General features: G+C 49.4%; 1 protein-coding gene across 4 annotated transcripts in view; it reads left to right on the forward strand.

Moving 5' to 3' along the window:
• LOC113589805 (uncharacterized) overlaps positions 1-15,174 on the forward strand; it is a 35,167-nt gene that overhangs the window by 3,701 nt on the left and 16,292 nt on the right. For all 4 annotated transcript variants that reach the window (XM_081697195.1, XM_035533876.2, XM_081697193.1 and 1 more), the window contains exons 8-11: positions 303-3,347; positions 3,443-3,525; positions 13,528-13,666; positions 14,743-14,794. In XM_081697195.1, coding sequence (XP_081553321.1) covers positions 303-3,347; positions 3,443-3,525; positions 13,528-13,666; positions 14,743-14,794 — 3,319 coding nt within the window. The remainder of the gene's footprint in view (positions 1-302; positions 3,348-3,442; positions 3,526-13,527; positions 13,667-14,742; positions 14,795-15,174) is intronic.

Genomic DNA, 15,174 nt, shown 5'->3' on the forward strand with positions numbered 1-15,174 from the left:
TATTTATAATAGAGTAGTAAGAGCAGGCTGCATTAAGAGCGTCCCTGTGTTTCAGAGTGTAGAGCTTGGAGCAGACAGTAAGACCCATGTTCTTATACAGGCGCTTAAGCTGTCTGCCAGTGACTTGTACAGATATAAATTCAGCAGAGAATGAACAGCCAGTGCTATCATACTTCTTGGCTTTTTATTGCAGTGCAAACGTCCCTCTCATTATAGCAACATTCTTATGCCTCTTTTATTGTGTGTGTGTGTGTGTGTGTGTGTGTGTGTGTGTGTGTGTGTGTGTTTTAACTCATTTACAGCTAAGGATGCCTTTGCTAGACTGATGGGTCTTGAGGATTCATGTAGTGCTGATCCACAGCAGGACTGCTCTGATAGCGATCTGGGTTATCTGCCTCGAGACTGTGAGAAGAAACAAACAGAACCTGAAGACTTCCTTTCAGAAAGAGAGGACAGGCTAAGTAATTCACCAATAGGTCTAAACGATGGAACCAGTAAATGCAAAAAGCCATCAGGCCTCAGATCCCAATCAAGGGTTGGCTTGGAATCAGACAGAATTGTGGACAAAAGGCAGAAGAAGAGTCTGGAAAAGGTTTCTGAGTGGCTGATGAAAATTTCCCCCTCTTCCCACACCCAGATGGGAGATAACCGCACATTTCTTTCCATTTGTAATGACAGTGATTCTGAGAAAGACAGCATATGCTCATCTGCTCCTACAGAGGTCGTTGTGAAAGCTAACGATAAGGTAAATCCGTCCAGGGAGGCACCAGGACAGTGTCTGGAGAAGCAGATTTTTGGCGCAGTATATAAACGCGAGCGCACAGCTGCCAAGACCAGAGTGAGCAGAGCTTACTCTCCTGAGAGAGAGATTATGACTACCCCTTGTCCTCTTAATGTAGTAGAAAAGGAAAGAAGGATTAGGAGACATGTGTCTAAAAAGCAGCCAAGCGGTAAGTTGAGTCCAGCAGATTTCATAAAGAAACTGTCCTCTGATGATAAAGCAGACGTTGTTCATGAGGAACCCATGGAATCTGCTGTACAGAACATTGAAGAAGCAAAGAAACAAGGAAACTGTGCTGAATTGAACAGTAACATGCTACTGAAACGTTCAGAAGAGAATGAGAAGTTGATGGAGAACTGTACAGATGGAAATGGTGTTGGTACGATGGAAAACAGTCCTGAGTTTTATGTACCAGTTAAGAGAAAGGGGAGACAGTCAAAGGTGAAGATGAAAGATGCTTGGCAAAATGTGGACTGTGACTTGAAGGTGAACAATAGTGACAATGTAAAAGATCGCAAGAGACGCATGAGAAGGAACAACTGTGAGAGTACAGAAGATGAAGAATTGGAGGAAAGCAAGAATGTAAAGTACACTAGGCCCCTTGCCCTGGTCAGTGCTGGAACTGAGACTGATGGTTTTATCCCTAAGTTGACAAGTAAACCGAAGATAACCGAGGCAGAGGTTACTATTGAAAGTTATCCGAGCAGTGCAGAACAACAGTTACCTGATTCCAGGAAAACCAGACGAAGTTTAAGGCTGCAGGCATTCACGGCAGAAGTGCAGGGCCCTCGGGAGAGGAGGCGATCTGTACGGGTGCCGCCAAAACCTGCTGACAAACCTGCAAGTGATCCGTCATCTTCTTTCATCCCACCCGGAGTGAATGCTACAAATACGCGTGTAGATAACGATGCAAATCAAGGAAAAGCAAGCCCTGCACAGTTTCAGAGTAGGACAGCTGATGAGCAGTCTGTAAAGAGAAATGGATGTGTTTACAACAGTGACTTTCAAATAATCGAGACGGTTCAGTCAAGTGAGGAAGCAGCTCCTTTGAATTGCATAACTGGGGAAATTATTCTTGATGAAAATTCGTCCGTTTCTGCTGTCCTGGACACGATGGATTTTGATAGACAACATGTCCCTGCTTCTGCCACGGTTGTCAGCTTGCCTGATCCCTTAGCGGCTGGCTCGCCTCGTGCATCTGTACCAGACAAACATCAGGAGTCTCCATCTGCAGCTGTTGTTGCTCCACCAGCTGTACAGGCAGCACCAGCTGCTGCTTTGATGCCTGCTGGGCAGAGCAGATGTGTAGACGAAGAGGGCGAGACTAATGATAGTGAACTTGACACGGAGCAACTCTTGAAAACCTTCAAGGCTACAAAGAGGAAGTCCTTCTGCCTACGGAGTCCTACAGCATCCCTATCTAAAGGCCAGGAGAGTGCTCTGGGTAGGGTCGTAGAGGATAAGCTGCTTGAGGGACAGGGCCCAGACACTGCCTGTCGGAGCAATGGCCATAATACAGGTCCTGCAAATGTTTCCCATAGTGACCTGCTTCCACTTTCAAACCAAGGTGAGCTTTCACCCTCTGAGAAATCATCTCAAATGTCTCATGGCAGTCTTGGAAATGCAGGTGTTGTGAGTGTCACACAGTATCAGGCATCATCATCTGCTCTTGCCTTGGGTAGTGAAGAGCATGCTCTCCTGAGGAACTCGGGGGTGAGTTCGAGCCCTGCATTGAGTCCCAACAAGGTCACAAAGCCTTCTCAAGATTCCAGGCATCCTGGGAACTCTGAAATGGTTTATCATTTCCAACTTTTCTCTGCTAGTGTCACTGAGGAGGAGACACAGATCTGTAGTGATAAGAGCACCAGAAAGGATCAGTCTCCAGGAGCTTGTCTACCAAAGAGACTTGACATCTCCCAGGAAAACCAGGGGGATAATTTGCAATCAAAAAGTTACTTGAACTCAAACAAAGCTTCAGATATTTCGGTAGGGAGCATGACAAACTCTGGAGTTCACAGTAACCACTGGGAGTCCTCCACCACCCCAGATGGGCTCGTACCGGGTGTTACTGAGCCTCTCGTGCATCAGATCGTAGAACCTGCAGCCCATCACAGCTCAGAGATGGAGGAGGAGGGGGATGTGGGCATCCTGTCTCAGCCATGTGTGCGCAGGAAGAGGAAGGCTCAGCGGCTGAACTCCTCAGAGTCCGAGCTCAGTGCCGAGGACGATTACCTCCCATCGTTGGCCCAGATATTCAGGTCTCGCCGTGCGCCCTTTCCATCTGCCAGAAGGCCACTGCAAGAGTCAGATTTTTCAAACCAACTCAAAGAACAAAGGCCAAAGGCAGGATTAGACTCTGCAAGTCATCAAAGTCATCCTCTCGGTGAAGCAGAGCCTGAAGTGCTGTCGGGTCACGTGAGCCCTGCTCACAAACAGGACGCGCCTGAGAATGTAAATGCCACAGCAACTATATCAGCGGGACAACATGTGCTTCCCCATTCCTGCAGAGATGAATGCATTACTTCTAGCCAAGGATCTGTGGATCTTTTCGGGACACCAGAAGAATGTAAGTCTCACACTTGCTGTACACATTAAAATAAATATACCGTCATTGTTTACCTTAATTTTAATTACATTTTTTTTGTTTGTTAATTGTTTTAGCTGAAGCTGTTGATGATGGGTTTGGCAATGCAGGACCTTCCATGGATTTATCTCAATACTCAAGTGAAATTATTAATACGCAGGTGAGAGCAGATTTTTACATTTATATGTCTTCAAAACTTTTTTTCTGATGAAAATAATGTATGCGTATAATTCTGCAATTGTGGGTAGGAATGTTTTTAACCTGATGATCTTCACTTGTGGTTTTTCCTTTAATTATTCAGATGATTCTTGCAAAATTAGAAACTTTAGGAATATTTATTGTGTAGCAAACACAAGCTTCATATGCTGATTTAACAAGTGCTGATTCAATCTTACTGCAGCCACCAGATGGCAGTAAATGCATATTCAGTGCCTTGCAATTGTCAGAAGTAAGATGTTCTGCACTCATGGCACTACACATTTTAATTTGGCTATTCAGGACTGAAAGCTCACAGGACTATGAGGTAGATAAAATGGAGGTTAGGCTACACATGTTTAACATCGATACAGTGTTGTACCTAAGTAACAAAGCATCTTTATTTGCATAGGAAAAGCATGAGGCAGAAAGACAATGTCATGTCATTATTTTGGGAGTATTTTACGTGCCTGTGTCTTGAAGAAAACTTCAGGTTAAGGGCCCCTGTTGATCACATGTGCCTGTTGTGGGCTGTGAATATGTGATCAAATCAAGAGTGTGTTGCGGAGCTGACGAGTGAGTGTGTGTGTGGGGCGGAGCTGACAGTGAATGAGTGTGTGTGTGTGTGTGTGGGGCGGAGCTGATGGTGAATGAGTGTGTGTGTGTGTGGGGCGGAGCTGACGGTGAATGAGTGTGTGTGTGTGGGGCGGAGCTGACGGTGAATGAGTGTGTGTGTGTTTGGGGCGGAGCTGACGGTGAATGAGTGTGTGTGTGTGGGGCGGAGCTGACGGTGAATGAGTGTGTGTGTGTGGGGCGGAGCTGACGGTGAATGAGTGTGTGTGTGTGTGGGGCGGAGCTGACGGTGAATGAGTGTGTGTGTGTGGGGCGGAGCTGACGGTGAATGAGTGTGTGTGTGTGTGGGGCGGAGCTGACGGTGAAAGAGTGTGTGTGGGGCGGAGCTGACGGTGAACGAGTGTGTGTGGGGCGGAGCTGACGGTGAACGAGTGTGTGTGGGGCGGAGCTGACGGTGAACGAGTGTGTGGGGCGGAGCTGACGGTGAACGAGTGTGTGTGTGTGTGGGGCGGAGCTGACAGTGAACGAGTGTGTGTGGGGCGGAGCTGACGGTGAACGAGTGTGTGTGGGGCGGAGCTGACGGTGAACGAGTGTGTGTGGGGCGGAGCTGACGGTGAACGAGTGTGTGTGGGGCGGAGCTGACGGTGAACGAGTGTGTGTGTGTGGGGCGGAGCTGACGGTGAACGAGTGTGTGTGTGTGGGGCGGAGCTGACGGTGAACGAGTGTGTGTGTGTGTGGGGCGGAGCTGACGGTGAACGAGTGTGTGTGTGTGGGGCGGAGCTGACGGTGAACGAGTGTGTGTGTCTGGGGCGGAGCTGACGGTGAACGAGTGTGTGTGTGTCTGGGGCGGAGCTGACGGTGAACGAGTGTGTGTGTGTGTGGGGCGGAGCTGACGGTGAACGAGTGTGTGTGTGTGTGGGGCGGAGCTGACGGTGAATGAGTGTGTGTGTGTGGGGGGCGGAGCTGACGGTGAATGAGTGTGTGTGTGTGTGGGGCGCGGAGCTGACGGTGAATGAGTGTGTGTGTGTGGGGGGCGGAGCTGACGGTGAATGAGTGTGTGTGTGTGGGGGGCGGAGCTGACGGTGAACGAGTGTGTGTGTGTGTGGGGGGCGGAGCTGACGGTGAACGAGTGTGTGTGTGTGGGGGGCGGAGCTGACGGTGAACGAGTGTGTGTGTGTGTGGGGCGGAGCTGACGGTGAACGAGTGTGTGTGTGTGTGTGTGGGGCGGAGCTGACGGTGAACGAGTGTGTGTGTGTGTGTGTGTGTGGGGCGGAGCTGACGGTGAACGAGTGTGTGTGTGTGGGGCGGAGCTGACGGTGAACGAGTGTGTGTGTGTGTGTGTGTGGGGCGGAGCTGACGGTGAACGAGTGTGTGTGTGTGTGTGTGTGGGGCGGAGCTGACGGTGAACGAGTGTGTGTGTGTGGGGCGGAGCTGACGGTGAACGAGTGTGTGTGTGTGGGGCGGAGCTGACGGTGAACGAGTGTGTGTGTGTGGGGCGGAGCTGACGGTGAACGAGTGTGTGTGTGTGGGGCGGAGCTGACGGTGAACGAGTGTGTGTGGGGCGGAGCTGACGGTGAACGAGTGTGTGTGGGGCGGAGCTGACGGTGAACGAGTGTGTGTGGGGCGGAGCTGACGGTGAACGAGTGTGTGTGTGTGGGGCGGAGCTGACGGTGAACGAGTGTGTGTGTGTGGGGCGGAGCTGACGGTGAACGAGTGTGTGTGTGTGTGTGGGGCGGAGCTGACGGTGAACGAGTGTGTGTGTGTGGGGCGGAGCTGACGGTGAACGAGTGTGTGTGTCTGGGGCGGAGCTGACGGTGAACGAGTGTGTGTGTGTCTGGGGCGGAGCTGACGGTGAACGAGTGTGTGTGTGTGTGGGGCGGAGCTGACGGTGAACGAGTGTGTGTGTGTGTGGGGCGGAGCTGACGGTGAACGAGTGTGTGTGTGTGGGGGGCGGAGCTGACGGTGAATGAGTGTGTGTGTGTGTGGGGCGCGGAGCTGACGGTGAATGAGTGTGTGTGTGTGGGGGGCGGAGCTGACGGTGAATGAGTGTGTGTGTGTGGGGGGCGGAGCTGACGGTGAACGAGTGTGTGTGTGTGGGGGGCGGAGCTGACGGTGAACGAGTGTGTGTGTGTGTGGGGGGCGGAGCTGACGGTGAACGAGTGTGTGTGTGTGGGGGGCGGAGCTGACGGTGAACGAGTGTGTGTGTGTGTGTGGGGCGGAGCTGACGGTGAACGAGTGTGTGTGTGTGTGTGTGTGTGTGGGGCGGAGCTGACGGTGAACGAGTGTGTGTGTGTGGGGCGGAGCTGACGGTGAACGAGTGTGTGTGTGTGTGTGTGTGGGGCGGAGCTGACGGTGAACGAGTGTGTGTGTGTGTGTGTGGGGCGGAGCTGACGGTGAACGAGTGTGTGTGTGTGGGGCGGAGCTGACGGTGAACGAGTGTGTGTGTGTGGGGCGGAGCTGACGGTGAACGAGTGTGTGTGTGTGGGGCGGAGCTGACGGTGAACGAGTGTGTGTGTGTGTGTGGGGCGGAGCTGACGGTGAACGAGTGTGTGTGTGTGGGGCGGAGCTGACGGTGAAAGAGTGTGTGTGTGTGGGGCGGAGCTGACGGTGAAGGAGTGTGTGTGTGGGGCGGAGCTGACGGTGAACGTGTGTGTGTGGGGCGGAGCTGACGGTGAACGAGTGTGTGTGGGGCGGAGCTGACGTGAACGAGTGTGTGTGTGTGGGGCGGAGCTGACGGTGAACGAGTGTGTGTGTGTGTGTGGGGCGGAGCTGACGGTGAACGAGTGTGTGTGTGTGGGGCGGAGCTGACGGTGAACGAGTGTGTGTGTGTGTGTGTGTGGGGCAGAGCTGACGGTGAACGAGTGTGTGTGTGTGTGTGGGGCGGAGCTGACGGTGAACGAGTGTGTGTGTGTGTGTGGGGCGGAGCTGACGGTGAACGAGTGTGTGTGTGTGTGTGGGGCGGAGCTGACGGTGAACGAGTGTGTGTGTGTGTGTGGGGCGGAGCTGACGGTGAACGAGTGTGTGTGTGTGGGGCGGAGCTGACGGTGAACGAGTGTGTGTGTGTGTGTGTGTGGGGCGGAGCTGACGGTGAACGAGTGTGTGTGGGGCGGAGCTGACGGTGAACGAGTGTGTGTGTGTGTGGGGCGGAGCTGACGGTGAACGAGTGTGTGTGTGTGTGGGGCGGAGCTGACGGTGAACGAGTGTGTGTGTGTGTGTGTGGGGCGGAGCTGACGGTGAACGAGTGTGTGTGTGTGTGTGGGGCGGAGCTGACGGTGAACGAGTGTGTGTGTGTGGGGCGGAGCTGACGGTGAACGTGTGTGTGTGGGGCGGAGCTGACGGTGAACGAGTGTGTGTGGGGCGGAGCTGACGGTGAATGAGTGTGTGTGTGTGGGGCGGAGCTGACGGTGAACGAGTGTGTGTGTGTGGGGCGGAGCTGACGGTGAACGAGTGTGTGTGTGTGGGGCGGAGCTGACGGTGAACGAGTGTGTGTGTGTGGGGCGGAGCTGACGGTGAACGAGTGTGTGTGTGTGTGTGTGTGTGGGGCGGAGCTGACGGTGAACGAGTGTGTGTGTGTGTGTGGGGCGGAGCTGACGGTGAACGAGTGTGTGTGTGTGTGTGGGGCGGAGCTGACGGTGAACGAGTGTGTGTGTGTGTGTGTGTGTGGGGCGGAGCTGACGGTGAACGAGTGTGTGTGTGTGTGTGTGTGTGGGGCGGAGCTGACGGTGAACGAGTGTGTGTGTGTGTGTGTGGGGCGGAGCTGACGGTGAACGAGTGTGTGTGTGTGGGGCGGAGCTGACGGTGAACGAGTGTGTGTGTGTGTGTGTGTGTGTGTGGGGCGGAGCTGACGGTGAACAAGTGTGTGTGTGTGTGTGGGGCGGAGCTGACGGTGAACGAGTGTGTGTGTGTGTGTGGGGCGGAGCTGACGGTGAACGAGTGTGTGTGTGTGTGTGGGGCGGAGCTGACGGTGAACGAGTGTGTGTGTGTGTGTGTGTGTGGGGCGGAGCTGACGGTGAACGAGTGTGTGTGTGTGGGGCGGAGCTGACGGTGAACGAGTGTGTGTGTGTGTGGGGCGGAGCTGACGGTGAACGAGTGTGTGTGTGTGTGGGGCGGAGCTGACGGTGAACGAGTGTGTGTGTGTGTGGGGCGGAGCTGACGGTGAACGAGTGTGTGTGTGTGTGGGGCGGAGCTGACGGTGAACGAGTGTGTGTGTGTGTGTGGGGCGGAGCTGACGGTGAACGAGTGTGTGTGTGTGGGGCGGAGCTGACGGTGAACGAGTGTGTGTGTGTGGGGCGGAGCTGACGGTGAACGAGTGTGTGTGTGTGTGTGGGGCGGAGCTGACGGTGAACGAGTGTGTGTGGGGCGGAGCTGACGGTGAACGAGTGTGTGTGTGTGTGTGTGGGGCGGAGCTGACGGTGAACGAGTGTGTGTGTGTGTGGGGCGGAGCTGACGGTGAACGAGTGTGTGTGTGTGGGGCGGAGCTGACGGTGAACGAGTGTGTGTGTGTGGGGCGGAGCTGACGGTGAACGAGTGTGTGTGTGTGTGTGTGGGGCGGAGCTGACGGTGAACGAGTGTGTGTGGGGCGGAGCTGACGGTGAACGAGTGTGTGTGGGGCGGAGCTGACGGTGAACGAGTGTGTGTGTGTGTGGGGCGGAGCTGACGGTGAACGAGTGTGTGTGTGTGTGTGTGGGGCGGAGCTGACGGTGAACGAGTGTGTGTGTGTGTGTGTGGGGCGGAGCTGACGGTGAACGAGTGTGTGTGTGTGGGGCGGAGCTGACGGTGAATGAGTGTGTGTGGCAGGGGGTGGAGCTGACGGTGAATGAGTGTGTGTGGCAGGGGGTGGAGCTGACGGTGAATGAGTGTGTGTGGCAGGGGGTGGAGCTGACGGTGAGTGAGTGAGTGTGTGTGTGTGGGGCCGAGCTGACGGTGAGTGTAGTGGTGGATTTGCCCGTTTAGACTGGTTTGCATCTTGTGACTCACGTCATTGATGTTAAAAAAAAATTTTTTTTAAATAAAAAAGCATTGTGGAAAGCAATTTGGATGGTGACATCAGAGAGGGATCCAATCAAAACATCATAATCGGAGACACACTGAGTTGTGAAATGAACCTTTTGCAATGTTTTGACAAAGAAAGGAACCATTGATTACATGACAATAAGCAACAACCAAGCAGCCATGAAATTTACTGCAGATGATGAGAGAACATTGATAAGAGTTGTAAGAAAATATTTCTTAAACATCTATCATTGAAATGATCAACTTTCAAAATGCAGGAGTGGTAACTATAATTAAACACTAATTCTTTTACAAATAAATACTCACCAAAGTGTTGAAATCTGGAACCGATGAGACATATATAGACCTGGTCTAAAGTAAAGGAGGGGGCAGGTGTCAACTATACATTTTCTAAACAGAATGGAGGCGCAGTCCTGGCAGTGGCATCTGTTAGACCAACAGAGTGATGTACATGAGCATCTGTGGACAGTAATTGGACAACAGATTGACATACATAAACATCTTTGTACAATGATTGGACCTACACAGTGACGTACATAAACATCTTTGTACAATGATTGGACCTACACAGTGACGTACATAAACATCTTTGGACAATGATTGGACCTACACAGTGACGTACATAAACGTCTTTGGACAATGATTGGACCTACACAGTGATGTGCAGAAACATCTTGGACAATGATTGGACCTACACAGTGACGTGCAGAAACATCTTGGACAATGATTGGACCAACAGATTGACGTACATAAACATCTTTGGACAATGATTGGACCAACAGATTGACGTGCAGAAACATCTTGGACAATGATAGGACCTACACAGTGACGTACATAAACATCTTGGACAATGATAGGACCTACACAGTGACGTACATAAACATCTTGGACAATGATTGGACCAACAGATTGACGTATATAAACATCTTTGGACAATGATTGGACCTACACAGTGATGTGCAGAAACATCTTGCACAATGATTGGACCTACACAGTGATGTGCAGAAACATCTTGCACAATGATTGGACCTACACAGTGACGTGCAGAAACATCTTGGACAATGATTGGACCAACACATTGACGTGCAGAAACATCTTGGACAATGATTGGACCAACACATTGAGGTACATAAACATCTGTGGACAATGATTGGACCAACACATTGAGGTGCATAAATATCTGTGGACAGTGATTGGACCTACACAGTGACGTACATAAACATCTTTTGTTAATGATTGGACCAACAGATGAACATCTGAACATGAACATCTTATCTGCCTCTCTGCACGAGAGCTCGTTCAGATGCACTGTCCAGGGCTTGGTTACCAACAAACCTGGCAGAGATGCTGCTCACATGCCAAATGCCATGTTTTACAATTTAAGATGTATCAACATACTTTTGCCCACCCATTTTATTATCTGAAAAGATTGACATTTAAATATATAAATACCCAGAAATAAAATAGTACCGGTCTTGCATTCATTTTTTTTTTGCTCCTTTCACCATTTAACATGCAGGTAAAATAAAATCTCTGGCCACTGATGAGCACTTGATTTGATCCTTAGTTGTCCTGGATCTCCCGAGCCCCTTTGAGTCATGTGCACACTGTCTAGCCTGATTAAAATGACGTTTTCACTCATAATGCACCAGATTTGCCCTCTTTCACTCATTACTAGGTTCCGCTCAGCACGTTAATAAGATGACCGGGAACTTTTGTCTTTCAAACCCACAGTGATGTTCCACGTACCACCCCAACGTCCTGTTCCACTGAAGCTGTATCTAGGAAATGGCACCAACCAGAGCACCGGCGGTTGGAGTGGAGAGGACAGGATGTAGCGGTTGTTGCACTGTCATGGTTTCACAGTTGGTCATGTATGTGTGACTGGGCAGTTATCTCACTGCTAACTTGTCCAAAATACCATTCAAAACAAATTTCTGTCTGTTATTGTCTGCACTTTCTTTTTCCAGTAGCTCTCATCCCATTTGTGTTGAGAGACTTCCTAGAAATGTAGGTAGGAGTTTGTGACCCCCTCTGTTTTGATTGCCCATAAGTCATACTAGACCACTCGGCATCGTCAACGTAAACATGCTACACTGCTACTTCTCCTGCCTCATGCCACGTGTTACTTTAGCATACGTGATGACTATTTAATGCACTGAAGAACATAAAAATATGTTATCAAAAATACAGGATTATGGACCTTTTCCACTTTTTACCTGCAGATATTCTCATACCTCTCAGTTTGAAAACCAGGGCCTGGCCAACGCCGTGACCAAGACACACATTACAGAAAAGCACTAAACCATTAAAAACGCGTATTTTTCTCTTATGCAATTTAGTAGCTATTTCAAGTGGTAATGCAAACCAAATATTTACTTGTTCAACTAATATCCAAAGTCAAATTACAGTTATGGCCTGTAGGTGTGTTTAGCTAGACCTGTTCAAGTTGTGACAATGTAGAATTTCACAAAAAACAACTGGCCACTCAGTAGCTGTTCTGCTTTTAACTAATAAGAACATGATTAAAAATATGCCATGGAGCTCTATCTCTCTCTCTCTCTCTCTCTCTCTCTCTCTCTCTCTCTCTCTCTCTCTCTCTCTCTCTCTCTCTCTCTCTCATCCAAATCATTGAATTGAGGGGTTGCAATTACTTCCATGGCCACAGGTATATAAAATCAAACATCTAGGCATGCAGACTGCTTCTACAAACATTTGTGAAAGAATGGGTTGCTCTCAGGAGCTCAGTGTGGTACTGTGATAGAATGCCACCTGTGCAACAAATCTAGTCGTGAAATTTCCTTGCTACTAAATATTCTACAGTCAACTGTCAGTGGTATATCAAAGTGGAAGCGATTGGGAACGACAGCAACTCAGCCACAAAGTGGTCAGTGGATGCTGAGGTGCATAGCGCACAGAGTTCGCCAGCTTTCTGTAGAGTCAGTCGCTACAGACCTTCAAACTTCGTGACCTTCAGATTAGCTCAAGAACAGTGCGTAGAGAGCTTCATGGAATGGGTTTCCATGGCCGAGCACCTGCATCCAAGCTTTACGTCACCAAGCGCAGGGTAGTGCGTCAGATGTAATGGTGTAAAGCATGCCACCACTGGACTCTAGAGCAGTGGAGACCTGTTCTCTGGAGTGGCGAATCACAGTTCTCCATCTGGCAAGCCGATGGACGAGTCTGGGTTTGGTGGTTTCCAGGAGAACGGTACTTGGCTGACTGCATTGTGCCAAGTGTAAAGTTGGTAGGGGGGGATTATGGTGTGGAGATGTTTTTCAGGAGTTGGGCTCGGCCTCTTAGTTCCAGTGAAAGGAACTGTTACTGCTTCAGCATACCAAGAGATTTTGGACAATTTCATGTTCCCAACTTAGTGGGAACAGTTTGGGGATGGCCCCTTCCTGTTCCAACTTGACTGTGCACCAGTGTACAAAACAAGGTCGATAAAGACATGAATGAGCGAGTTTGGTGTGGAGGAACTTGACTGGCCTGCACCTCAACCTGAGAGAACACTTGGGATGAATTAGAGCAGAGAATTGGAGCCAGGCCGTCTCGTCCAACATCAGTGTCGGACCTCACAAATGCGCTTCTGGAAGAATGGTAAAGAATTCCCATAAACAATCTCCCAATCCTTGTGGAAAGCCTTCCCAGAAGAGTTGAAGCTGTTAGAGCTGCAAAGGGTGGGCCGACAGTTCGAATACTTTTGGCAATATTTTGTGTGTGTGTGTGTGTGTGTGTGTGTATGTATATGTGTGTATGTATATATGTGTGTGTGTGTGTGTGTGTGTGTGTGTGTAATATATATATATATATATATATATATATATATATATATATATATATATATATATATATTAAAAAAATCTCTCCATAGAGGAACCATGGGTTTACATTCATTGTAGGGGCACATTTAACATCAGGAATGGCACAGCTGTGCAGAGGCTTGGTCAGCAGTGGATAATGGCTGTAAAACACTTTTTTTTTTTCTGTTTTAAAAGTGCCTGTCGTTGTACCATGTCCTTCTTGTAGCCTGAGGGAGAGGCTTCATTGTTCTGTGGAGTGTCTCTGAACTCATTGCCTTGTTCAGCTCACGGGCATTCCCCAGGGGTTTGGTTTTTTGCAGTGCATATGGCAAATAAACTTCACTTCCCAAAAGCCCAGCGTAGCCATCTGTTTAATGGAATGTGGGCAGTGCAGTAATTTGGTTGAAGTGTTTAGAGGTTTGGGCATGTGAAAGCAAGGAAAGGTTAGATTTTTGCTCCTGCTGAGGATTCTTTTAGTTTAAAGTCCTTTCAGGTGCTATAAATAGTTAAAAACGAAATCTCTGCCTACCCCCGGCACTCACAAACTCTCTCTCTCTCTCTCTCTCTCTCTCTCTCAGCAACGAGAGGAGATGCAGCAGGAGCTGTGTAGGTTGAGAAGGATGATGGCCGTGGTGTCGGAGGCTCTTCAGCATTCGGACTCTGGAGCCAGACCCGACCCCGACGACCCTGGCCGCCTTCCCTCAGACCATAGCCCAGGTGCCGTCCCAGGCCCGCGTTTCCGGGCTACACCTGCACACCTCAGTTCTTTATTCTGTACTCATGCAGATCTGGAAGGCGCTCCATTGATGAAACGCCTCCAGTACTCATAAACTTCACCTTACTGACAAGCCCCTCCCCTCTGCCAGTAAACTCCACCTCCACTGCCAGTAAACACCACCTACACTGCCAGTGTCCTCTACATCACTGCACAGCCAGTAAAATCTCTCCCACTGGCAATAATCTTCACAGCACAGCCAACAAACGCCACCACAACTGCCAAACATATTATTTTATTTCATTAAAAATAACTATTTAATATAATTAGTATTCAAATAAAGATTGTTTGAGTGAATAGGGTTCATAATCTGCGATATTAATGTAGACTGGTGCTACAGCATAGGCCAGAGACTTGCACCAGTTTTGGGTGGCTGTGAATTAGATTGGTTTAAGACTCGTGTTAAGAAGACTTTGTGTTCCAGCAAGTCCTGCTGATGTGTTCGTTTTAAGCTGCAAAGCCGGTATAGGCTCCTTAAAATATCCTTCCTTCTTGGAGCTATAACAAGGAAAATGCATTGTTTCGCTCTAACTTGGAGTACCAGTCATGGGGCTCTATTTTTGTGGGCATGGCGCAAGCGCAGAAAAAATTCGTCAGACAGCGTCGCAGGTATGTGTGGGCGTGGTAGGTATGTTCTATTTTCAGATGCGCTAATGTGGTGTGGAATGGCACAGTTGCAAAAAGAGGTGTGGTTAGACCGATCACGTGATCAGCCAGTGTGGTGGGACTGATCACGTGATCGGCAGGTGTGGTTAGGCGTGCCACCTCAATATCAAATCAAATTATCTCCTCTCAAATAATTTCATCATGGCAAACAAACATTTATAGATGAGGAAGCAGACACACTTGTTTTTATGCTTTAGATTTGTTTTATATGTGGGTCTAATAAGAATCAGAGCCATCAAATTTGAGCCCCTGAATCTGTGTGCGTGTGCGCGTGTGTGCTGGGTTGTGTACAAGACAGAAATCTGATTGTAATGAGTGCTTTCATCACTACCTTCCTCATTTTTTTGTACAGGTGCTGACCTTAGAGAAGCCGCACAGCATGAGCCTGAAAGACAACCAGACAGGTATGTAAATTACAGAGGAGTACATAAATTACCGAAGGTTACGGAAATTACCTAGGGCTGCAGAAACTTGCAGAAGGGTATGAAAATGATAAATGTGTGCGTATGTAAGATGGTTAATTAATGTACATTACAGGTACGTAAATTACGTATGAGATTACAGACAGCTACATAAATAACACATGGATATGTAAATTACACACAGGGGCAAGTTATAGATAGGTGCATGAATTACAGATGGGTCCATAATTCCAGATTGACACAAATTATAAAAGAAAATTATAGACAGGTACATAAATTGTGAACAGGTAAAGTACACACAGTGATGTAAATTACAGAAAGGTGCATAAATGTCAGAGGGACACAAATTACAGTTAGAAATA

Source organism: Electrophorus electricus, chromosome 15 (genome assembly GCF_041902795.1).
Source record: "Electrophorus electricus isolate QZ-2024a chromosome 15, ASM4190279v1, whole genome shotgun sequence".
Taxonomy (NCBI): Eukaryota; Metazoa; Chordata; class Actinopteri; order Gymnotiformes; family Gymnotidae; genus Electrophorus; species Electrophorus electricus.